The sequence below is a fragment of the Triturus cristatus genome, chromosome 2_2 (assembly GCF_964204655.1).
Source record: "Triturus cristatus chromosome 2_2, aTriCri1.1, whole genome shotgun sequence".
Classification (NCBI taxonomy): Eukaryota; Metazoa; Chordata; class Amphibia; order Caudata; family Salamandridae; genus Triturus; species Triturus cristatus.
The window spans coordinates 1,246,500,419-1,246,526,650 of record NC_140582.1 but is presented as its reverse complement, the minus strand read 5'-3'; the positions used below and the strand labels follow the sequence as shown (position 1 = coordinate 1,246,526,650).

At 48.2% G+C, this 26,232-nt stretch overlaps 1 protein-coding gene across 1 annotated transcript in view; it reads left to right on the top strand.

Moving 5' to 3' along the window:
- Positions 1-26,232, top strand: part of LOC146863509 (uncharacterized) — a 546,139-nt gene that overhangs the window by 473,190 nt on the left and 46,717 nt on the right. The window contains exons 12-13 of the mRNA XM_085642941.1: positions 21,099-21,265; positions 23,047-23,104. Of these exons, the coding sequence (XP_085499067.1) occupies positions 21,099-21,265; positions 23,047-23,104 (225 nt within the window). The remainder of the gene's footprint in view (positions 1-21,098; positions 21,266-23,046; positions 23,105-26,232) is intronic.

The window sequence follows — 26,232 nt, the reverse complement described above, 5'->3', positions numbered from 1 at the left end:
CCCACATAACAAGAAGGCAGCCTCCTAACATAACAAGAAGGCAGCCTCCTCACATAACAAGCAGACAGCCTTCCCACATAACAAGAAGGCAGCCTCCTCACATAACAAGAAGGCAGCCTCCTCACATAACAAGAAGGCAGTCTCCCCACATAACAAGAAGGCGCCTCGTCACATAACAAGAAGGCAGCCTCCTCACATAACAAGAAGGCAGCCTTCCCACATAACAAGAAGGCAGCCTCCTCACATAACAAGAAGGCAGCCTCCTCACATAACAAGAAGGCAGCCTTCCCACATAACAAGAAGGCAGCCTCCCCACATAACAAGAAGGCAGCCTCCTCACATAACAAGAAGGCAGCCAGCCTCCTCACATAACAAGAAGGCAGCCTTCCCACATAACAAGAAGGCAGCCTCCTCACATAACAAGAAGGCAGCCTCCTCACATAACAAGAAGGCAGCCTCCTAACATAACAAGAAGGCAGCCTCCTCACATAACAAGAAGGCAGCCTCCTCACATAACAAGAAGGCAGCCTTCCCACATAACAAGAAGGCAGCCTTCCCACATAACAAGAAGGCAGCCTCCTCACATAACAAGAAGGCAGCCTCCCCACATAACAAGAAGGCAGCCTCCTCACATAACAAGAAGGCAGCCTCCTCACATAACAAGAAGGCAGCCTCCTCACATAACAAGAAGGCAGCCTCCTAACATAACAAGAAGGCAGCCTTCCCACATAACAAGAAGGCAGCCTTCCCACATAACAAGAAGGCAGCCTCCTCACATAACAAGAAGGCAGCCTTCCCACATAACAAGAAGGCAGCCTCCTCACATAACAAGAAGGCAGCCTCCTCACATAACAAGAAGGCAGCCTCCTCACATAACAAGAAGGCAGCCTCCTCACATAACAAGAAGGCAGCCTTCCCACATAACAAGAAGGCAGCCTCCTCACATAACAAGAAGGCAGCCTTCCCACATAACAAGAAGGCAGCCTCCCCACATAACAAGAAGGCAGCCTCCTCACATAACAAGAAGGCAGCCTCCTCACATAACAAGAAGGCAGCCTTCCCACATAACAAGAAGGAAGCCTCCTCACATAAGAAGGCAGCCTCCTCACATAACAAGAAGGCAGCCTCCTAACATAACAAGAAGGCAGCCTCCTAACATAACAATAAGGCAGCCTTCCCACATAACAAGAAGGAAGCCTCCTCACATAAGAAGGCAGCCTTCCCACATAACAAGAAGGCAGCCTCCTAACATAACAAGAAGGCAGCCTTCCCACATAACAAGAAGGCAGCCTCCCCACATAACAAGAAGGCAGCCTCCTCACATAACAAGAAGGCAGCCTCCTCACACAAGAAGGCAGCCTTCCCACATAACAAGATGGCAGCCTCCCCCACGTAACAAGATGTCATCCCTGTGAGAAAGTGCCCTCTTTCTTGCATGGTATGCCCCCACTTTTTGCTGAATTGCTGATGTACTTTGACTGAGAATGCCCTGGGCTCCTGCCAATCAGGGACCCAGGGCCTGTGTTCCTTCCCTAAAACTGCATTGAAGCCTAAACCCAATTGGCCTCGCTGGCCACATGTCAGCCCCTGGTAAATGGTACCACAGGTACCCGGGGCCTTGTGACCACAGAAGGCCCCTAAGAGCTGCAGCACTTATTGTGCCACCCTCAGAGGACCTGTGCCCTGACACACACACACACTGCCTTTGCAGGCTGAGTGTCTTGGCGAAGAACAAAACAAAGAGTCGACATGGCACACATCCCTGTCCCTGTTTCTCTCCGTTCAAACCAAGTTGCGCGTTCTCTGTCAATCAACTCGCACGCAGTTTAACAACAATCTTCTATCAATGTATTCACTGGCCACGAGCATGCATTTCCCATTTTGTTTTATACAACACGTCTCTGTTTCTCATTTTGTTGAACCTGAGCACCTTTTTAGTGTTCCACGTTTCATAATAATAGTTTGTTAGTAGTTACAGTAAGGACTGTAAGATAAAATGCCTTTTGTTCTTTTTGCATTACAGTATTGGCATATAAGACCCCTGATGAAGGGTCTTGATTGGACCCGAAATGCATTGGGTTTGCAAATATTGATGCTATAATTGGATTGCCAAGAATGATTTTCGCATGGAGTTTAATGCACCCTATTTGGGAATAATATTATTGAAGTTATTGAACATTCGCCTCAAGAGTGATTTATAGAGGTTTAACAGAGTAATTGGAAGATAGCAATACAATTGCTTATGCAACAGTGCTCACGCCAGCAGAAGAAATCTTTCTTCATGCACTTTCGTATGGATGTTACACATCCCTGTGTGCCATGCTCACAAACAACTGCCCTGGCATACATCAGTCACCCCTATAGCAGGGTGCCCTATGCCAGTGGTGAGGGTATGGGTGCATGAGCCCTGTACCCCTACAGCGCCCAAGTCCATTCCTGGGCCCTGTAAGTGCAGTGTTGCCATTAAGAGTATATGGTGCTGGGTGTTGTCATTACGAACTCTACAGCACCATGATGCCTACACTGAAGACTGGGAAGTTTGGTATCAAACCTCTCAGCGCATTAAACCTGCACTGATGCCAGTGTGGGATTTAATGTAATAAGCACAACAGAGGGCATCTTAGAGATGCCCCCTGAAAAACTACCAACTTCCAGTGACCTGAATGAGTGGCTACGCAGGCTGCCACCACCAGACATGTTTCTGAACCCCTGGGTCGAGAGCTTGCTGCTCTCGGGGGCCTGAAACAATGCACATCCTGGGATGAGGTGCCAAGCCTCCTCCCCCAGGATGGGCAGGGTTCACGAAGGAGAAGCTTCAAAGGCATGCCGCCTTTGTGAGCTTCTCCAGACCACTTGCTGTACTCAACAACTGGTCCCCACTGGTTCTACCCCCCACTTAGCGTGGGAGAACCGGCGGGAAAAACAAGTGAGGAAGAGAGGTGTACCCACCTCTGCCAACTCCACCCCTAAGGTGGGGGAGGCAAGGTGAAGCACAACCTCGAGTCCCAGCCATCTTGAGGATGGAGGGACCCAGCCAACCAGGGACAGGTTCCTGCCCCCCTCCCACTGGAGAATGGCAGAATAGGGGGTGTACCCACCCCAGGGAAGGGACCAATTGGTCCCTGCCCTTTACCTACCTGTAACACACCTACATTTAGTATGTAGGGGGCACCCTGAACCTTCCTTCCTCAGACCCAGCAACAACAAGAAAAGAAGAGAAGAAGAAGGACGAAAAGCCGTGCAGAGCTAACAAGAGGACGACGCCCACTGACTTGTCCCCAGCCCTACAGGCCTGTCTCCCCTCGAATCTGCTCCTGCGAAACCCCGGTGTGTCTATCAGCCAGCAACCTCACAACCTCCGGAGGACCTGCCTGCCTTCACTTTCCGAGCTATTCTTCCGTGAACACCGGACGTGTTTGAACTGCAGCTTCTGGTGCCAGCCAGGAACCGCGAATCCCACACACTCTGCACCCGCCAAATCCGGCCCGAGCTCAAGTGGAAAAATACAATGACGAGGTCCCCCCGGCGATCCTGACCTGAGATCCGGCGACCCCTGACCTGCCTCAAGCCTCCTGACAACACCTGCAGCCTCAATCCAGAGGACCCCCCCACGCGACCAGAGCGGGTAAGGAAATCCGACGTCCCAAGTCACCCTTGCACCCGACGCCACACGGCCTTGTGTGCCCAACCCAGCGGTGCCTAACCAACCGTCTACATCCCAACTTACCCCTCAAAATTGTGGTCGCTCCTGGAAGATCCTCGTCCCCGAGCCTGCAGTGTTTCTTTGTCCCGGAGACTCTCCATCGAAATCAACAGGGCACCCGACCTCAAAACAGCACCCTGCACCCGGCCGCCCTAGTGCCGCTGAGGGTGCCCCTTTTGAACCAACTTGGTCCCCAACTTGCCCTGAGCTTAACCCTAGGAGCTTTGCTCCCACAACCCCGTGGCCTGCTTGCCAGCAGCCACCAACTGGAGCCCCCCTATCCTCCATAGGATAATATTGGGCCTCAACACTCTGCACCCAGGGCCGGCTTTAGTGCTGGTGGCGCCCTGTGCGACAATGTTTGTTGGCGCCCCCCCAATGATCACCTCTGCCACGGATTCTCTCACTAGAACCCTTTAACAGTGACCAAGTCTCCATAACCACACACTCTCAGATGCATTGAATTAGTTATATAGCGCCACTCATACTACCAGTGTAGGGTATCCAAGCACTTTGCATCACACACACATTACACAGAGACAATCAATCATACGTGTGTAAATCAGTGAATAGGAAATGTTACATAAGCCAAAGGACTGAAAGTGTAGGAGTCACATGTCAATCATACTGGTAGGCAGTATAGTTTAAGAGTGCTTGTGTGGAGAAGCACAAACCCAGAGTCGAAAAAGAAACAGCATAGTTGGGAGTTTTCTTTAATAATACGAATTGATTTCTAGCCAAATTAACCATTTTTGCAACATTAATCAATGTTCTAATAATGTATACTTTGCAGTGTGTTTGCAGTTCTGGGATGAAAGGTAATAGCTCACTATTCTATATTAGGACTTTAAGTTATAAATGGCAAGTAACAGAAGGATGTCTCTTTTGAAAGCTGTAATCTGTTTACATCATACGCACTCTGTAATCTACTTGGTACACGTTCTTTGCAGCAGGCATGTGTTAACCCTCTGCACTAACTTCACATGAGTCAAAACCTCAACTATACAAAATACTGCTCTCTCTCCAGGAAGATAATTAATCACACGAGTTTTCTTGACATTTATGTGAGGCCTGGTAATTGCCGGCGGAAAGAAACGCTGCAGCAGGTGCTTCAAAAGCTTAATAAACTTGCAAACACGGCGCCCCCAGGAAGCCAGCACCCGGTGCGGTGGCACCGGTCGCACCGCCCTAAAGCCGGCCCTGTCTGCACCCGACCACCCTAGTGCCACTGGGGGTGCAGCAACAGTGCATCACTGACCCTGGGAGACCCCTGAGTCTTGCCCCAAAACCGATAACCTGATTTTCTTCATATAATAACATTGACTCTTTTTCTCCCAAAAAGTTTCAGTGTCGACATCTGAAAACTAAGAATATTCTTTAAAAATCGCACAAATAACCTAACCAAATTTTCTCAACTGTTTGCAGGGAAGGTCCCAGTGCTGAACCCGGGTGTCCAGCACTCAGTAAGAAAAGTAACTCAGAAGTAACTTACCTGTGAATTTAATTTTTTTCCATAGGATAACATTGGTGGTTCTTTGTGAAAAAGTTTTTGTGTCAACTTTTGAAATACAGGAATATTCTTCAAAAATCGTACAACTAAACTAAAACGCATTCTCTCAACTGTTTTCAGGAAATGCCCCGGTGCAGAGTCTACTAAGTTTGTGCATTGCATTGCAACCCCTGTAAATTTGAATTGGTACAAAGTCCTACTGTATTCTGAAAGTATTCAATAACAGCATCTCATATCTGAAAAGTATTTTAATGCATCTCATATCTGAAAATTATTTTAATGCTTACCTGTGCCAGGCTTGCTTGGTTATAAAAATAAAACTGTAGATCTTTTTATACAAAAACAATTGGCCTAGAGTTCAGTCCTTGAGTGTGTGAATTCATTTGCTGACTGAGTGTGTACATCAAATGCTTAACACTGTCCTCTGATACTGCCTTACTGCTCGACCAAGCTACCACTTTGGAGAGTAAGGTTCTATCTAACTTTAACCTCTGCCTACCTCTGAGACCCTTAGACTCTATCACACTGAACCTCACATTGGTGCAGTAAATATAGAGACAGTTTCTTACATTGGTGGATCAGAGGTGGGATACACAACTTGCATTTGTTGGACCACTTGGTTACCACCTGATCACACGATAGAACTCTTAAATTGCCTTTAGAAATCTGATTTTTCAAATTGGCATTTTTTTTCTCCAAATTAATAAAAGTCTTGTTAGGGCCTTGCTTAAGTCCCTTTAGGATTTTAGAAAATAAAAAATCACTTTAGCTAAGGGTAGAGGGGTTGGAACCTTTTGTTAGAATGTCTCAAAAACAGAATCCAGCTAGTGGTGAAGATAACCAAGATAACATAGAGGACATGGTTGAGGAGCTCAATCTCACCCCTTACCTTCACTTGTCTTTCAAGGAATTAAGGTCTTTATGTAAAATTCAAAATATACCAATGGGCCAGCATCCAACCAAACAAGGGCTCCAGGAGCTCCTGGCTGAGTATGCACAGGCCCACCCATCTGAAAATGGTGATGACCAATCAGATGGGGAAAGGGATGAGGAGGACAGGGCTGGTAACCCACCCCCAATAATCCCTAAGGAGGAAAGGGTCTCCATACCCTTAACTCCAAGAATCAACCCCTGGGGACCTAGAAGCCACACAGGTGGGTCAGGCTCCAGTGAGGACGTTGAGGACAGCCTCAATGAGGAGGACAGCCTTTTAGAAAGGCTGGCCAAAAGATTGGATCTAGAGTCCAGACTCCTGGCTCTAGAAAAAGAAAGAAAGGAGATGGGTTTAGCACCCATCAATGGTGGCAGCAATCAAAATAATGAGGATAGAGAGGAATCTTATGATCCTAAAATCCCCAAAGGGATTGTCCCTAAATATGAGGAGGGTGATGATATCACCAAGTGGTTCACAGCTTTTGAGAGGGTTTGTGAAGCCAGAAGGGTGAAGAAGACTTTCTGGGGGGCACTCTCTTGGGAACTGTTCTCTGGTAACTGCAGAGACAGACTCCTGGCCCTTCCTGGGGAAGATGCTGGGTCTTATGACCTCATGAGGAAGACTCTGATTGAGGGATTTGGGGCACACAACTGAGGAGTACAGAATTTGATTCAGGGGGGCTCACAAAACCCAGAACCATTCCTGGAACACATATTAAGTAACTGCATTAATGAGAAGTTGCATCGGTACCTGGTAGACCTAGGTCCAGTTTCTCCTCAAGAGTTGGGAAAGAAGGCAGACCACTGGGTCAAAACAAGGGTAACTAGGATGTCCACTGGGGGTGACCAAAAGGAAGGGGTTACAAAGCCTCCCCAGAGGAAAGATAGTGAACCCCTCAAAGAAAAAAGTAAGGAGTCCCAGGTAACCCCCCAAAAACCTGTCCAGGAGGGCGGGCCCAAAGACACCTCACAAACTAAAACAGGGTACCAAGGTAAGAATTGGGATCCCAACAGAATATGGTGTCACAACTGTCAAAAGGCAGGACACCACACCAAGGACCCTACCTGTCCTAAAAACGAAGTCCCTAGTACAGCTCCAGGGGTGACTAGTGTAGCTTTGGAGGAAGGGTCCTCAGATAAGGAAGTCCTCCTAGCCTTCAACTGGAAAATGGGCCCAAGGGGTGAGCTGGAGATTCCAGAGGGGAGTAGACACTCCCACCACCTACTGGTGAATGGAATCCCAGCCACTACCCTGAGAGATACCTTTGCTGGTCACACTGTGGTGCATGACAGGTTGGTATTCCCACACCAGTATGTCCCAGGGGAAACAATAAGAGTAAGGGCTGTCCCAGGGGTAGTCACTGTTAGGCCTGTGGATGTAGTGCCCCTAGCAATAGCTGGGTCCCTTATATGGAGAAAGGTGGTAATCAGTAAAGACCTCCCCGTTGATTATCCCCTGGGAAATGACCACTCAGAGGTTGGTCTGAGCCAAAGAGAGGGACTGGTCCAATGCCAGACCTCACCCAAGAAACCTGGGGGGGCTCAACCTGCAGTTAGTGCAGCTAAGCCCCAAAAGAAAAAGAAGAAACAGGGTAGGAAAGGGGGGCAACTGTTAGCCACAGTTCCAGAGGGCCAGGGAGATTCTATCCCAGTGAGGGAGAACTCCAAAAATGGCACTGGTAAAGTCCCCCTTAGCCAACAAAAAGACCTGACTAGTCAGGCAACTCTCCAGCCTGAGTTGGTGGCTCCTCAGCTGGCAGAACAAAGGGTGGAGGAAGGGTATTCACTAACAAGTGTAGTGAACCCCACCCTAAAACAGCCGACAGGCAACCAGAACCCCAAGAACCCAGTAAGGTAGCCTCTTCACTTACCATTGAGGAGCTAAAGGTGTGGTTCTGGGCACTGACAGCTGTCAGGCTGGGCTTTGCCCTGGCTCAGTTAGAATTTACAGAGGTGGGCACCTCTGAACCCAAACTAAAAAGATGGGGTGAAGACACTAAAGAGCTAGGAAAGGAGCATTGGGAATTAGGTCCTGAAACTGTTGAGGTAGGACAGCTCCCCAAAGGGACTGACCTGGACAGAAGGATGTAAGGCAGAGTAGGCCCTGCAACTTTCAAACCACTTCCTCTACTCCTCCTCGCCTGAAAGACTAGAAAGACTCTCCCAGCTTTGGCAAAGTCTCCTGGCCTTTGGGCGGGGGAGGGGCTTGTGTAGGAAAGTGGGTTTCTGTTGCAGTAACCCCACTTTTTGCCAGACTACTGATGCACTTTTTCTTGATGAGTCCTGGGTCCCTGCCAATCAGGTTCCCAGGGCCTGGGTTCTTTCACCAAAAACAAATCCAATTGGCATCTCTGGCCACATGTCAGCCCCTGGTAAATGGTACCGCAGGTACCCAGGGCACTATGACCAGAGAAGGCCTCTAAGGGCTGCAGCACTTAGTGTGCCACCCTCAGAGGCCCTGTACCCTGACACTCACACACTGCCTTTGCAGACTGAGTGCCTTGGTGCAGAACAAAGTGAAGAGTCGACATGGCACACATCCCTGTGTGCCATGCCCACAAACCACTGCCCTGGCATACATCAGTCACCTCTCTAGCTGGGTGCCCTATGCCAGTGGTGAGGTCACAGGTGCATGAGTCCTGTACCTCTACAGTGCCCAAGTCCATTCCTTGGCACTGTAAGTGCAGTGCTGCCATTAAGAGTTTATGGTGCTGGGAGTTTGTCATTACGAACTCCACATCACCATAATGCCTACACTGAAGACTGGGAAGTTTGGTATCAAACTTCTCAGCACATTAAGCCCACACTGATGCCAGTGTGGGATTTAATGTAAAATGCAGAACAGAGGGTATCTTAGAGATGCCCCCTGAAATTCGACCAACTACTAGTGACCTGACTGAGTGGCTGCTTAGGCTGCCACCACCAGACATGTTTAGGTGCCAAGCCTCCTCACCCAGAATAGGCAGGGTTCATGAAGGCCTTTGCGAGCCTCTCCAGACCATTTGCTGCTTTCAGCAACTGGTCCCCACTGGTTCTACCCCCCACTTTGGGAGGGAGAACCATCGGGAAAAACAAGTGAGTGAAAGAGGTGTGCCCACCTCTGCCAACTCCACCCCTCAGGTGGGGGAGGCGAGGTGAAGCACAACCTTGAGTCCCCGCCATCTTGAAGATGGGGGGACCCAGCCAACCAGGGACAGTCTCCTGCCCCCCTCCCACTGGAGAGTGGCAGTATAGGGGGTGTACCCACGCCAGGGAAGGGACCCATTGGTCTCTGCCCTTTACTTACCTGTAACGCCCCTAAATTTAGTATTTAGGGGGGCACCCTGAACCTTCCTTCCTCAGACCCATCAACAACAAGAAAAGAAGAGAAGAAGAAGGACGAAAAGCCGTGCAGAGCTAACAAGAGGACGACGCCTACTGACTTGGCTCCAGCTCTACAGGCCTGTCTCCCCTCAAACCTGCTCCTGCGAAACTCCAGCATCTCCAGCAGCCAGCAACCTCACAAACCCCGGAGGACCTGCCTGCCTTCACTTTCTACGCTGTTTCTCCTGTGAACACCGGAAGTGTTTGAACTGCAGCTTCTGGTGCCAGCCAGGAAACACGAATTCCGCACACTCTGCACCCGCCGAATCCGGCCCGAGCTCGAGTGGTCAAATGCAAAGGTCCCCCCAGCGATCCTGACCCGAGATCCAGCGACCCATGACCTGCCTCAAGCCTCCTGACGACGCCTGCAGCCTCAATCCAGAGAACCCCCCTACTGTGACCAGAGCGGGTAAGGAAATCCGACATCCCAAGGCATCCCTGCACCCGACGCCCCACAGCCTTGTGTGCCCAACCCAGAGGTGCCTAACCAAACCTCTACATCCCAACTTACCCCTTCGAAATGGTGATCACTCCTGCAAGATCCTCGTCCCCGAGCCTGCAGTGTTTCTTTGTCCCAGTAAATCTCCATTGAAATCAACAGGGAACCCGACCTCAAAACAGCACCCTGCACCCGGCCGCCCTAGTGCCGCTGAGGGTGCCCCTTTTGTGCTAACTTGGTCCCCAACTTGCCCTGAGCTAAACCCTAGGAGCTTTGCCCCTACAACCCCGTGGCCTGCTTGCCAGCAGCCACCATCCGGAGCCCCCCTATCCTCCTTAGGATAACATTGGGCCTCAACACTCTGCACCCGACCTCCCTAGTGCCACTGGGGGTGCAACAGTGCATCACTGACCCTGGGAGACCCCTGAGTCTTGCCCCAAAACCGATAACCTGATTTTCTTCATATAATAACATTGACACTTTTTCTCCCAAAAAGTTTCTAAGTGTCGACTTTTGAAAACTAAGAATATTCTTTAATAATCGCACAAATATCTTAACCAAATTTCCTCAACTGTTTTCAGGAAATGTCCCAGTGCTGAACCCAGGTGTTCAGCACTGAGTAAGAAAAGTAACTAAAAAGTAACTTACCTGTGAATTGAATTTCCTTCCTTAGGATAACATTGGTGATTCTATGTGAAAAAGATTTCAAGTGTCAACTTTTGAAATACAGGAATATTCTTTAAAAATTGTACATCTAACTAAAACGCATTTACTCAACTGTTTTCCGGAAATGTCCCAGGGCTGAATCTAAGATCCAGCACTGTGTTAGTAAAAGTAATCCGAAAAGTAATTTAATTGCATTTTACTGTAAAAGCCTATTGATTCCTATGTACTAAGTCTAAGTTTGTGCATTGCATTGCAACCCCTGTAAACTCGAATTGGTACAAAGTCCTACTGTATTCTGAAAGTATTCAATAACAGCATCTCATATCTGAAAAGTATTTACAGGCTTGCTTGGTTCTAAAAATAAAACAGTAGATCTTTTTATACAAAAACCATTGGCCTAGAGTTCAGTTCTTGTGTGTGTGAATTAATTTGCTGACTGAGTGTGTACATCAAATGCTTAACACTGTCCTCTGATACTGCCTTACTGCTCGACCAAGCTACCACTTTTGAGAGTAAGGTTCTATCTAACTTTAACCTCTGCCAAACCTCTGGGGACTGTGGACTCTGTGCACACTGTACCTGACTTTGGTGCAGTATATATAGAGACAGTTTCTTACAATGCCCTCCCAAGTAATAAGATGGCAGCCTCCCCAGATAATCAGATTTCAGCCTTCCCCCCACATGACAAGATGGCACCTTCCCACTGCGTAACAAGATGGCACCTTCCCACTGCGCAACAAGATGGCACCTTCCCACCACGTAACAAGAAGAACCAGTTATGCTGAGGGGCACCCGAACAGCAGGATCTCCAGTTAGCCAAGTGCAGCCTTAGAGCGGAAACCTGAAGGAAAACCTACATCTTACACACCCATAAATACAGCATCTCAACTCATACCTCTACTTACCCATGTTACTGTAAAACAAGGACATAAAACATACTCAGCATACATGAGTCATGTTCTCATGTTGTACACATGAGGGTAGTCAGCGACCCAGTCGACAGCGACTCTATGGTTCGCTGCAGGGGAGAGTTCATAGGAGTCTCTCTAGGGTGGCACAGGATAAAAACCCTGCCCCTCCTAGGCTAGAATTATACTACCAGCCTTGCCAGCCTGTTCTTGAATGAGGGGGGATGTAGCTGTCTTCTCTCTGGGGGATTCCCTGTTTATGACCCCCCTCAGCAGGAAAGTTGAGCTCTTCTGACAGACAGCAGAGTGAAAGCATGCTGCACCTGCAGTGCACTCACAGAATGTTGAGGTCGATGTTGGACAAACTTAGCAGAGGCTATAAAATGTGAAAGGCATGAACTAAGCCATGGAGGGCGCTTAATACCACAACACTCGTTACTCACTGGCCATTATCTGGCCTTGGGTCAGAGAACAACGCAGTTTGGAAAACAATTTAGAATTGTTTATAACAGCACATAGGGGAGGGTGAATACATGTCCGCCGTAGGTCTAAAGGATGCTTCCCCTAACTATGCGATTGGCTGTGCCCGACCTTTTTGTGATCCTCCTGACTGAAACCAGTGCTCAGGGTATTCATTGAACGCTTGTGAGTGGTAGCAGCAGACACGAGAAGGTGGGGTACACGTCTGCCGCTGTCTAGAGCGACAAATGCAAAAAGAACAGATGATGGACGGAATGCTGAATAAATCAAACATTCACCCCCAGTCAATAGATCTGGGTTAAATCTGTCGTTTTTTTATGCTCCTAAACCACTCCAGTTCAGACCCAGCCATATGGAAAATCAGTCTTGATCCTGCTCCCCATGGGAACAGACCAGCCCAAACTGCAAGGACAGGTCCTCCCTGGACCAGAAAGAAGCATCCTAGGATCGGTTTCGGGGTATCACCCTCATCAGTCAGGTAGCTTAAATCCAGTGGCATAGTGAGGACGGTACCCATGTCTGGGCATACCCGGCACACTTAGGGCAACTATAGCAACCAAAAAGATGATGGACAGAATTCTGGACATTATCAAACATTCACCTCCAGTCACAGATCAGGGTTAAATTCCTCATTTCTTTACTCACCATGCCACCCCAGTTTGGACCCAGCCGTATGGAAATCAATCTTGACCCTGCCCGCAATGATAACAGTCCAGCCAAACTGCCAGGCAGATCCTCCCTAGACCGGAAACAAGCATCCTGTGACCGGTTTCGGGGTAACACCCCTCATCAGCCAAGGTAGCTTGAATGCGGTGGCATAGCGTTCACGGGACCCACGTCTGGGCATTCCCTTCCCACCTAGGACTGTGTAGATCTTCCGCTGCTTCGATCTCCCATAGAGGCCAAGTGTGCTTTGTGACACAACTTTTACAACATCCAGAATGCCCCATTGATGGAGCGGAATCAAAGTTCACCCCACTCTTAGCATCATTGTCGCAGACATCAGCATGGACCTGAGGGTGGTCCCCGTGGGCTGCTTATTTCAACAATATCCTTCCCACAGGTCAATTGTCCTCATCACTAATGATAAAGAACGTCAACGGCAGGTCGTCTAGTGTTCCTCATCAAGATGGTGCCATGTACAACTGTGGCCGAGTCTAAGTATGCGCTCATTGCGTGAGACAACCAGAACAGGCAGTCACGGGAAGATTGAAAAGTTCTACATGGATGAAATGTGTGCAGGTGTAACAGGGGAGAAGATCACAAGAGATTGTTGATCCAGACAAACCACACAACTGTGATGTATTACATCCTGAAGTGGGACGAACCATTCCGGCCCAGGTGGACATTGACAGACAATGATTACTGCAGAGTCCGAAGGAGGAACGCGTTGCTTCGTCAGAGCTGGTTCAGTGAAGACAGCAAGACCACCATGAAAGAGGACACACAACACCATTAATAATGTCATTGCATTCATGAATTTAGTAAAGCGGTGTCAACTCATGAACAGCGTTTGGTTGTAAATATATGAAGCAATTGAACTTATGTTTGGCGCTCACATCAGTAACCGCATAGGGCAGTTCACCAGTAACTGCATAGGGCACACCAGCAGTAACCCTGTACAGTACACCACCAGTAATTGCATAGTGCACACCAACAGTAACGCCACAGGGCTCACCACCTGTAACCGCATAGGGCACACCACCAGTAACTGCATAGGGCACACCACCAGTAATGCCACAGGGCACACCACCAGTAACTGCATACGGCACACCACCAGTAACCGCATAGGGCACACCACCAGTAACTGCATAGGGGGCTGGCACGAGCGCGCAGCGTTACCACTCCTGAGGCGTGAGCCGGGAGATAACTTAATGTGATTAGCCATCTGTTTAATTCTGAAGTCCTCGCTCACTGAATCGATCTATTTGCCTATTTTGCACAAGCTACGCTTTTTAAAATTGTTATTTAAACCAATGTGACTTGTTTTTTACCTAATTAAAACTGCACCTTACTTGGAGGGTTTGATATCGGTCCCGGACGCCACCTCTCGCTCCGTGCTGCCGATCCGCCATCTTGGGTTGAGTCAGGGTGAGCAGTCTAGGCTTTCCCAGCTCCCACACCTGATTCCCCATTAATGCGGGCATAGTATAAATTATGGGGCTGGCGCGAGCGCACAGCGGACGCACCGCTGGTGCGCCAAAGGCAAACCCATCTGCGCCCGTCCGTGCCCCGAGAGCGCCCAGCGCCAGCCACGTTGTTCGCAATATGTTTGAGGAGCAGGATGGCCGGAGGTCCTTTAGTCGTAAGGAACTATTGGCGCTTGATACTGCTAAGTGCAATGGGGGGGATCAATGGGCAGTCCTTCATAGTCTTTTTAGGACATGTCCCACCTGCCATTTCTGCTTCCAAACTAAGCAGACAGCCCCAGCTCCTCGATTTGAGCGGGATAACAGGATTCGGGCTGTGCTCATTAACTCCCGTTCTATGGTCAAACATGCCCTTGATATTCATGAACTTCTCTTTGACAAACACTTAGATGTGTTATTTGTAACTGAATCTTGGCTCAATGAGTCTTGCGCCCCTGTGGTTGAGTTGGCCATCCCCTCGGGCTACAAAATTGCAAGAGTGGTTCGCACAACTGGGAGAGGGGGCGGGATTGCAGTGGTGTTCAGAGACACTTGGGTTTTCTCTAGTGAGGTTTCTGTTGGGTTAGTGGATGGGGAGGCCCTTGACTTTACCATTGTTATGTCGCCGCATTATACGCTGGGTGGCTCCCTGGTGTACCGTCCCCCTGGCCCCTCGGGTGCATTTTTGAAAGCCCTGAATGATGTCATTGTCCCCCGTGCCCTTCGCTTCTCAAATTTCCTCCTCTTGGGTGACTTCAACATCCATGTAGATTGCCCGGGGGCTTCTGACTCCAGGGAATTAATGGATCTGTTTGATCTGGCACAACTGACCCAGTGGTTCAAGTCTCCCTCTCATAAAGGAGGACATACGATCGACTTGGTATGCTCCAACTTTGCCTTGTCCATTATTGACCCTATTCAGGTCACTTGGTCTGATCATTACCTGGTCCGGTGTTCCTGGACTATAGGGAAGTTCCCTCCCTCTACTGCTTTGGCCCAAATCAAGCCATTACCGAAGATTGATATCCCGGCCCTCTCTAAGGCCCTTTTACTGTCTCGCCCGTTGGTATCCCATGATCTTGAATGGGCGGTAGATAGCTTTGCCACCTGGATCAGCCAAGGGGTCGGTTCCGCTTCTCAACTACTTTCGAATAGGCGATCAAGACTTATTCCATCTCAACCTTGGTACTCTGGCGCTCTTAGAGAGCATAAACTGGGATGTAAAAAACTTGAACGAGGCTGGCGTATTGTCGGGAGTATTGTCCTCTGGCCAAAACTGATCTTCGCAAAGCCCAGAGAGAGTACTATGCAGCCATTAGGGTGGCGAAAAGTAGTTTTTATGCGGAACGGATTGCCAAAGCTAATAACAAAAGCAAGGAGATTTTCTGCAATGTCAGAGGTTTTCTGGCACCCTGCGCCGAACAAGCGGCCCTTCCCGCTTCATCGCAATGGTGTGAGGAGTTGCCTTCTTTTTTTTTTTTTAAAAAGATACAGACCATTCAAGATAGTTTATGGACGGGTTTCCGGGTGCTGAGGGATCCCTTCCCTCTGCTCCTTTTAACTCCTACCTCAGTGACCTCTCCATTTACGCGGTTCTTGCCCATAGTTGGGTCAGATATATTGGCCATCCTCAAATCACTTAAGTCGGGTTCCCCGACAGACCCCTGTCCAGCTAGAGTTCTGGCTGGAGTCGCTGAGGTGGTCTACCCAGAAGTAACCACGATTATCAATTTATCCCTACAGACTGCTATGGTACCTTCGAATTGGAAGCAGGCAAAGCTTTTGCCACTTTAAAAAAACCTTCTTTAGATCCGTTGAAACTTGCTAGTTATCGCCCCATCTCTCTCCTATCGGCATTGACTAAGGTTTGTGAAAAGGTGGTTTTTCGACAGCTTGAGGCTTATGTTGAAGTATCCGGTGCTCTTCACAGTTTTAGGGCATCATATAGCACCGAGACCGCACTGGTGGGAATGGCAGAGGCAATTAGGGAACGCCTGGACGTGGGCGGCAGGGCGGCCCTGATTCTGCTTGACCTCTCTGCCGCCTTCGATACGGTGCCCCATCAACTACTTCTCACTCGACTCTCAGACATTGGCATCGTTGGCCCTGCCTGGGATTGGATGAAATCCTTTTGGAAGAACGCACTCAGCAGGTCTGGATGCCACCTTTTTCTTCGGCTGCCAAGAAAATGTCTACTGGAGTCCCACAGGGTTCTAACTTGAGCCCTTTGCTCTTTAATATCTATTTGACTCCTCTGATTTCTCTGGCAGAGGAGCTGGGGGCAAAAATAATAGCTTATGCCGATGACACCCAGCTCCTATTTACCTGGAAGGACTCCGACTTGTCGACGGAAACTGCTCAGAATTGTCTCTCCGTGTTTCAGTGGCTTGCACTTGCCCAACTGAAGTGCAACGAAGACAAGCCGGAGGTCCTTCTGTATGGTCAGTTTCCGCCTGCCTTCAGAGACACTTTGTGGCCACCAAAATTTCCTCGACCCAACTCAGAGGGCGTTCCAGCAAAGAATTTGGGGGTCTGGTTTGGAGAAGACCTTTGGTTTTCAGTGCAAATTAAGAAACTTACCAGAGTTTGCTTTGGTACCCTTAAATCATTAAGAAGGGTCTTCCCCAGCTTCCAAGGCCAGCCAAGGAAATGGTCGCCCGCACTCTCATTCTCTCCCGCATTGACTATGCCACTGCTTTGTACATTGGCATCCCTGGTTATCTGCAAAAAAAACTGCAGACTATACAGAATGCCGCGGCCAGACTCCTGCTTAACATCTCTGGAAGATCTAGCGTAAGACAGCATCTACGAGACCTGCACTGGCTTCCTGTGGCCCAGAGAGTGCAATTTAAAGCTCTCACTTTGGCCCACAGAGCTGTGCACTGTCTTGGGCCAATGTACATTAGGAAGCGATTTGCTTTCTATGTCCCCAGTAGATCTTTGCGCTCAGTCACCCAACGACGGATGATGATCCCCCGATTCCGTAGGATACGGCTGGGTGGTCAGTCCGTCTCCGTTAAAGCAGCTATAGCATGGAACTCCCTTCCAGTGGAACTACGGCATATTCAGGATTTCAGACTTTTTGAAAAACTTAAAACCTTCCTCTTTAACCAGATGACTTAAACACTTTGCTCCACTAGGCTTTGGTAACTGTGCGTGCCAGGACACTCTTGAGTATTTGAGCGCGGTATAAAACCCATTATAACATATAACATAGGGCCCACCACCAGTAATGCCACAGGGCACACCACCAGTAACTGCAAATGCCACACCCCAAGTAACTGCATAGGGCACACCACCAGTAACTGCATAGGGCACACCACCAGTAATGCCACAGGGCACACCACCAGTAACTGCATAGGACACACCACCAGTAACCACATAGGGCACACCACCAGTAATACCACAAGGCACACCATCAGTAACTGCATAGGGCACACCACCAGTAACTGCATAGGGCACACCACCAGTAACAGCATAGGGCACACCAACAGTAACCGCATAGGGCACACCACCAGTAACTGCAAAGGGTACACCACTAGTAACTGCATAGGGCACACCAACAGTAATGCCACAGGGCACACCATCAGTAACTGCATAGGGTACACCAACAGTAACACCACCGGGCACACCACCAGTAACTGCATAGTGCACACCACCAGTAACCCCGTACGGCACACCACCAGTAACTGCATAGGGCACACCACCAGTAATGCCACAGGGCACACCATCAGTAACAGCATAGGGCACACCACCAGTAACTGCATAGTGCACACCACCATTAACTGCATAGGGCACACCAACAGTAACGCCACCGGGCACACCACCGGTAAATGCATGGTGCACACCACCAGTACCCCGTATGGCACACCACCAGGAACTGCATAGGGCACACCAACAGTAACGCCACCGGGCACACCACCAGTAACCCCGTACGGCACACCACCAGGAACTGCATAGGGCACATCACCAGTAACCCCATAGGGAACACAACCAGTGACCGCATAGGGCCCACCTCCAGTAACCGCATATGGCCCACCACCAGTAACCTCATAGGGTTCAGCTCCAGTAACTCTGCTTTCAGGCCAAAGGCAAGCAGCGGCTCATGAGAAGCATGTTTAGAGCCCGCAAACCCAAACACCACCACTCCTGATCTGGATACGTTGAATCGGGGCCATGTTACTAAACAGCTCATCGCTAATGTCTTCGCCTCCTCCCTTCTCTGCATTTCCCCACCTTCCCCTGGGGCTGCAGCTTGTGGTTAAGTGTTTATGCACCACAAAAGGTTACATTGTAATTAAGATGCGCGTGAATGTTTGGCTGCGTGCCTCAATCAGGTAACTCTAGGTTGTTTAGGATTAACCTTCAATATTAGTTATGGAGTTAATGTTACATTTAGCGACTCGTCCAATGTTTTGGTAGCGTCCCTGTTTCAGCCATACAAGAAATCTGCCTTCCTGGCCAAATGGGCAAAAAACGATTTCTTGTTTTTTCTGAGCCATTTGGCGCGTTGATTTCTAGTTCTAGACTTATCTTCAGAGGTATTGTTCTTTCTAGAGAGTTAGCGCAGTGTTTACCATCATTTCTCCTACCAGTGGTGTCAGAGGCATAGACTGTAAGTCTGCAGACAAGCATAAGAAGTATTTTTTAATAAGGAAAGTACAATCCAAAAGAAATGAGGTACCAAACCTTTGTGAGCAGACAGATAGCAAAATTAAAGCAAATGTCAAAAAGAATCTAAATTATCCTGAAAAGCAGAACTCTTCCTCCATGTATGACCTTTCCTAGTCTGGTGGAAATTCTTGAAGTCGCCAGTGCATCTAATTGAAGACGTTGCTCCAAGATGACAACCTCCTCGTTCATGAGCGCCTCAGTTTTCTAGATTCCTCTGGTTCGTGCCTCCTCATCCTCCTTGACCTGTCGCTGCCGTTTGATGCTGTGAACCAGGGCACCATCCTAGACACTCTAGGAGAGTGTATGGGGCCATATTCGATCGGACTGTCTTCCGCAGACCAAACAAATCGAACACAACATTAAGAAGGGAAACTCTCTCAAGACAAATCCTCTCTCACAAAGGGTCCCTCAGGCCTCTTTTATTTTAGCCTCTCTTTTCATTCTGTACAAGAAGCCCCCCGAACTCCGCTCAACAGTCCAGGCATGTCCTACCATCTCTATACTGTGGCACTCAGCTGTGGCTTCGGATTTCTTTCTTGAGTACATTTCTCTTCCATTCATATAATTCAGTATTTATTGAGATGACCCAACAACACTTCCAAGCCAATCCTTCTAAACCTGTATTTCTACTGTCGAGACACACCTTGAGAGTCAATGAACATCTTTGAAAACCACCATTCCACCCTTGAAATACAGCCTCCATCGCTAAACATGCTGAATTCTACATGTCTTTCTTGAGAGTAGAGTTCATTTTCTGGAATGTATGAGGAGGCCAGCATTGCCCAAGTGCAGAGAGATTTATCCAAGGGATCAAATTCTACATTCTGGAATAAGACTTCAAAAACACGATTGTTCTCCCTAGTCAAGGAGTATCCTCTTGCTACATGCACTCCTACAAGCCATGTTGGTCGCCCACAGCCATGCTCCAGGCGGCTGCGAAACGTGATGGCATTTGACCCATTCTCATTACACTGCAATTGCTTCTGATCAAAGTCAGACAAATCGATAAACTGGCGTCTCTTATCCAGAAGGCCGTTCTGGTGGGCATTCCAGACCATCTGACCCAAAACCTGACTTTATCTGCAGATAGCCACGCCTTACGCATCTTTGAGTATATTCTTCAAGAAACAGCGCATCTTGCTTCAGCTCTTCTCGGAGAGCGCACCATCTCAGCAAACCACAGCATCTTCTCCTTGCTTCACAGATATTCTGTTCCAAAGCTATTCTTAGTCCTGATTACTTTCATCTCCTACTTTCATCTCTTATGACTACGCGTCCTTACTCATCTCATTTTCGCACACTAGTTTCAATTTAACTTTAAAGTCTTGTCCGTAATAGTGAGTTCTTGAGCAGGTCACTCTGGCTTTGGTCGTTCTTACCTTGTCCCATGCACTGACCTTCCTTATCCTCGTTTGGTTCTGTCTGCCTAGTACCTAGTTTGTTAATCCACCCCGATCATTTCCTCATTGATGCCAGATAAAGTTATTCTGCTTCTCTATAAGGTGCCGCGGTGCCTGCGTGGCCTTGTTCACTGCTCATAAAATCTACATCAATAAATAAACACCACTGAACTGGGTACCCATTCCCCTGGTTTAACTTTTTTGACGCTACCTGCAGTTGATGACAGTAACCATAGTAGCCACTTATATTTCTAAATATTTTAAATCTTTGTGTGAAGTTTGTGTCTGCACTGGGGGGTACATGAATAGCAGGGAATAAAGAACATTCAACCCCAGTATGACATTTTTTCCCCACAGTCCCCACGAACAGTGGCAAGTGACGTAGATATGTGCCCTCCTGTCTTTCTACTGAGGTACAACCCGGTTTATGTGGAAGGGTATTTTGTGTGTTGTAAAATGTACTGAGAGCTAAAGAGATATGGCTGTCCCCCCAAGAGCAATAGTAACTGGAAAGAATCATTGCAGGGTCCTGAGAGGGTCTGTTCCATGGGGGTTTAACCCCATCACAGAGTGGATTTATGTTGAGTCACCACTGTTCCATCACAGAGTGGATTTATGTTGAGTCACCACTGTTCCATCACAGAGTGGATTTATGTTGAGTCACCACTGTTCCTTCACAGAGTGGATTTATGTTGAGTCACCACTGTTCCATCACAGAGTGGATTTATGTTGAGTCACCACTGTTCCATCACAGAGTGGATTTATGTTGAGTCACCACTGTTCCATCACAGAGTGGATTTATGTTGAGTCACCACTGTTGCTTCTACCGTAGTTGTGCTTCTCCAGGTTGCTCCTCAGTAGTAGTGAGAATGTCTCTTTTTCTGCCCCTTCAGGTGTAGAGGCACGTCTGGCCTGCCAGGGCCCCAGTGCTCCTCATGCAGATGCCCCTTACACATTGGGAGGGATTCAGGTGAATGGCGCAAGGCTCAACGGCATCGGAGGGCAGGAGGAAGAAGAGATGCCGCAGCAGCAAACGATGCCGGACGAAGAAGGAGAGCAGGTATCCTACTTGAAGGCGTGCACACAGCCAGTAAAATAGAATGAAACATTGATTTAGCTCCGGCTGTCAACCTCATTTGATGGGCACGTGTAAGGTTTTGCCTTCCTTTGATCCATGTATGTCAGTTGGTTTGTGTGTGAACATACACAAGTGCCAAAGTATATGAGTGCATGGCATGTGCAGAGCATACCAGAATCCATCGGCTAAGCAAACTCTGTACATGAGCACAGTCATCTTATATAGATGGACGAAAAGGGAAAACAATAGATGCTAAAGGGTGCTGCAGCCCATGTCCACTGGATTTACCACTGACAACTGCATGTGTGTTTTGTCTGACTGCAGAGGGGCAGAGTGTAGGGTGGGATATCTGTAACCATAGGTGAGCATGTGGTAGAGTGGACCAGGGTAATAGTTGTAAAGTGGGGTGACTGAGGGTGGTCAACGATAATGTGGTGTGACGTGGGAAAGTGTGAGCTTGAAAATAGTGGCTGGGTGGATGCGGTGGAGTGCAGTTTGATGCTGTCAAGGGTTGGGACTGAGTAGTGTAGGTGTATTGGAATCTGTTGTGAGTGTTACAGTTAAGCTGTGTGTGGTAGAGAGTGGTGAGAAAGGTTGTGTTGGAGTGTGCGGGGAGGTGATTGCATAGATCTGGACAGAGCACAGAAGGGTTGTGTGGTTGGATCATAATTCAGCAGGCTGTAATGGCATATAGTACTAATGTGGTAGTAAAGCCTTCAGTACATTAAGGTACTGTAGAGTGGATGAGGTACGGTGTGTTGCTGACATGTACAGTAATGCATTGTATGTTGTGGTAAGGGGCATTAGCATTTAGTGGGGTAGAGTAGGCTGGTAATGAAGTTAGACAAGTTAGAATAAGTTGGGTGGCATCTACCGTGGTTGAGGTACGGAGAGCGCAGGTGATGTAGAGTGTGAGTGAGTTTCTGTGTTGAGTTGTCAGTATTTAGCTGATGTCATGTGGTTTGTAAGATGCATAAAGCAATAGGAGGTGGGTCAGATGATGAAGTCAAGGTAAGCGTAGCAGTTTTATTCAAAAACCTTTATTCATTTTCTTTATTTTCATGTGTAATTCATTATTACAACAGAACAGCTCAGCCAATGTGTTTCGGTCCTAAGCATGTGAACTTCATCAGGGCTTTAAAACCATATAGACAATCACAGTCCGTTTAAGAACAAATGATGGTGTTCTAGATCCACAATATCAAAGGAGAAAAATGCCTCACAGTGTCATCATCGAAAGCATCAAACGAGGAATAGTGCCTCACAGTATCAGCACGCCCAGGGAGTACCTTGATAAGTCTTGAGCCCTTCAGTGAACGATCATCATCTCGACATAGATCTATATGATTTTTAAGCCCTGATGAAGTTCCCACACTTGGGAATGAAACCCATTGGCTGAGCTGTTCTGTTGTAATAAGGAATTACACATGTAAATAAAGAAAATGAATAAAGGCTTTTGAAGAAAACTGCTACGCTTACCTTGACTTCATCATCTGACATACCTCCTATTGCTTTATGGATTGAGGATTTAACTAACAGGGGCATCACACAACAGCAGGTGCCGGAGTGTGCGCAGAACACTTCACCCAAACAAAACTAGCGTAAGGTGCAGATTGGAAAGTCCGCTGTTGAGCTCTGTTCTTTTGGTTTGTAAGATGCGATGAAGATGCCATGGCTCTGGTAGGAGGACAGATGTCGTTTTCCAGAGAGGAATAACATAACAAGAGGGATCACTCGGGCTGACTGTCGCTCTTCTGTTCTAGGCGGGGTTGGAATCTACTCCTAAAGCTTGCCTGAGAGCTGTGTATGAGTACCAGGCAGGTAAGAGTGCTCATGTCTTAAATATTGTATTCTCTTATCACTTCTGAAGCCAACTACAGAGTCATTTCTATTGATTACAGCTCAATTTACCTCTTTTTGTTCACTATTGATAGCACTCTTCTACTGCCCTCCTTTTTTTTGCTTATCTCGCCATTCTTTAGTTCTTTCTATGCAGCCTATTTCTCCAGCTTGCTTATAAAAATAAAGCTTGCAATACAAAGATAACAAGGTAGCACAGTTATGGGTTGTTACCAAATTTCAGAAGCAAAACTTGTGGACCTCAAAGATGATTAGTGGAATCCCTGGTTGCTTGTAAAGAAACAACATAATTGTAGCATGTGCGGCTGTAGATACACGTGCTCTGCACACTCCTTCTATCCAGTGTTGGACTTGGACGTTTACAAATTATTTGTCTTCGAATAAGTCTTTCGGGTCACAATATCCTGTGATTTCTCCTCTTCGAGGCAATGTGCATGGTCATCGGCTCCACCTTCAGATTGTGTCTCTCCTCCATCAGGCTTGGACGTGGTTGTCGCAGCTCACTCTGAACGTCCTTTCCTGAGGCCTTATAGACCTGGAGAACCGCACACCATCATCGAGGACCCGGCCTGCAATGGATGCCCTGCATCTGAGATGACTGTCTGAAAAAACGGACTTGTCGACTGCTCAGCACCTTCAACTCGGAGCGAAGCATGTTCCGGAAGGGGTGATGGAACGGACCACATATCAAAGGTGTCTGCAGTGCAATGCAAAATGCCCGCACACCAATCAGCACCTGGTCTGTAACTTCTGTCCTTCCTGCAAACACAACGACCATGATTGTGTGGCATGCCAGCAGTACTAGTCAAAAAAGACTTTGAGATACCATCGGGCCCAACGACTTCCTCATAGTATGGAGACCACAGCCGAGCTCGAGGTATTAGTGGGAGAGGAAATCATTGGCGCCGATAAAGAGGGAGCCGAGCTGGCAGGTAGCCCACCCAACATCGCCTTCGGAGACTTCAACATCGACATTGGAGGCAGCACTGACTATGGTCAGTCATCGGTGTCCTTCCGTGAGGGCCCTCACGTCGATCCAGAGGCAAACTTGGGGCTGAAGACTACTCCATGGGTCATGAGTAGCGTTGGCCCTTCAACACTAACCCTTGAAGCACAGCTGAAAGACTTTATCGAGCCACGCCCTAGAGCGGATTGCCCCAGCAGCCCACTGCACCAGAGAGGTCTTGGTGCTCTGTAACCAAATGGTTCCAGTCCACACAAGTCAAGGCTTTAAAGCAGAGAAAGGACAAGAGACTCCTCCATCCCAATCGGGGTTCCAGCCACAAGTCCTAGCAGGGTGCTGAGGTGTTGCAGTCGCAGACCTCTGGCCGCCCTACACTTCAGCACCACCGGTGTTAAAGTCTTCAGCGTCTAAACCTATGGCGTGAAAACAATGGACATCAAATCCCTCTGCTTCAAATGACCAGTCACTGAAGGAACGGTTGAAAAGCCCTCACAAGGATATTTCAGAGCCGAAAGCAAAGTCAGCCCGAAAACACCAGCTGACGAGGAAGAGACTCCAATTTGGGAAAAGATACATCAGTTCCACAACAAGACTCTGCAGACCATTGACCCCAAGACTGGGAAACTTAGTACTCCTAAAAGGAAGAAGCTAGAGTTTGAGGAGCTTTGATGTTCCCACTGCCAAAGAGACATATAGTGAGCAAAAGGCACCAGTCCATCACCACCTCCATTACCACACAGCTCACCAGCACATTCACTTACACCACTCCCTCCTACACATTCAACTTCAGGGAGCGTAGATCCTTATTGCAAAGGCGATGATTTGTGAGAGCCTACAGATCATCCACAGCACTGATAATCCTTGGGAGGACGGTAATGTCGACCCACAGGAGACCCAGATTTAGTTCCCATTCCCCATCATCCGGCCAGATGACACCCCAAGTAACCATAGTGTTCTTCAAAGAGCTGCAGCATACCACAAGGTAGATATGTATGACCCCCCTGAAGAGGAGGACTCTTTAATAGAGACTTTATTCAAAACATAAAGATCTGTTCAGTGTGCACCTGTAAAAAAAGTCTATACTGAAACTGTCTACAGGCATGTTTGAGGATCCTGTCAAAAGTAGAGTACTTTATCTTATGGTACAGAGGAAATGCAAGCCATCACCCTCAGGCGCCCTCTACATTAGGGGCACCCATCCCCCAAATCCTTAGTGGTTTCTACAGCAAGAGGAGATGCTCCTCCTCCAGGCAAAGAGAGCAAGAGGACAGATGCTGCGGGAAGAGGATGGTGGTCGGCAACGCGGATCACAGGCGGATTGCAACCTCTGTGGGACTGCAATACAAAGATATATATACAACCGACCGCAGCGGGATGACGAGTTGGAAGCTATCCTTCAGCATCTTTCAGATGATGATGAGAAGAAAGTTGAGAATCTGGTAAATGAAGGGAAGCTTATCTCTAATGCAACCATCAGGTGTACACTTGATGCAGCTGACACTTCGGCAAGAGGTGCCAAATCTGCTGGGCTTTTACGCAGACATGCGTGGTTGCGTATCTCGGGTTTTAAACTGGAGGTGCAACAACAACACATGCGGAATGTAGCTTTTGATAGGGAACATTTGTTCAGCCCTCAGGTCGATGAAATGTTAAAAAAAATTAAAATGGACACGTTAACAGCAAAGGGGCGCACTGCAAACAGCCACCTCAGACCAAGGGCAAACCTCTCAATAACAACTGCAGGCTTACTATCAGCAAGGAGGAAAAGGTCTGGCATGACTCACACTGAGGCAATGGAGCCAGAGGGAAAGGCAGAGATACACCAGACAAGGATGCCTCCATTACTAAGCAGTGACTCCCCTCGCATGCCGCCGACCACTCAACTCCTGTTGGGGCAGATTTAATGGGTTCCAGACTAATTGGACAGACATCACCTCCTACCCATTGGTGCCTTCAATAGCACAGCACGGATATTGTCTTGAAATCTTATCAACCCCACCAAACATACCTCCACGGAGAAACAGCCTCAGTGCACAACATTTATAACTTCTGAAGTTTGAAGTAAAGTCACTTCTGTCTGTTCCAAAGCAGTATCAAGGCAGAGGAGTGTATTCCCTGTGCATCT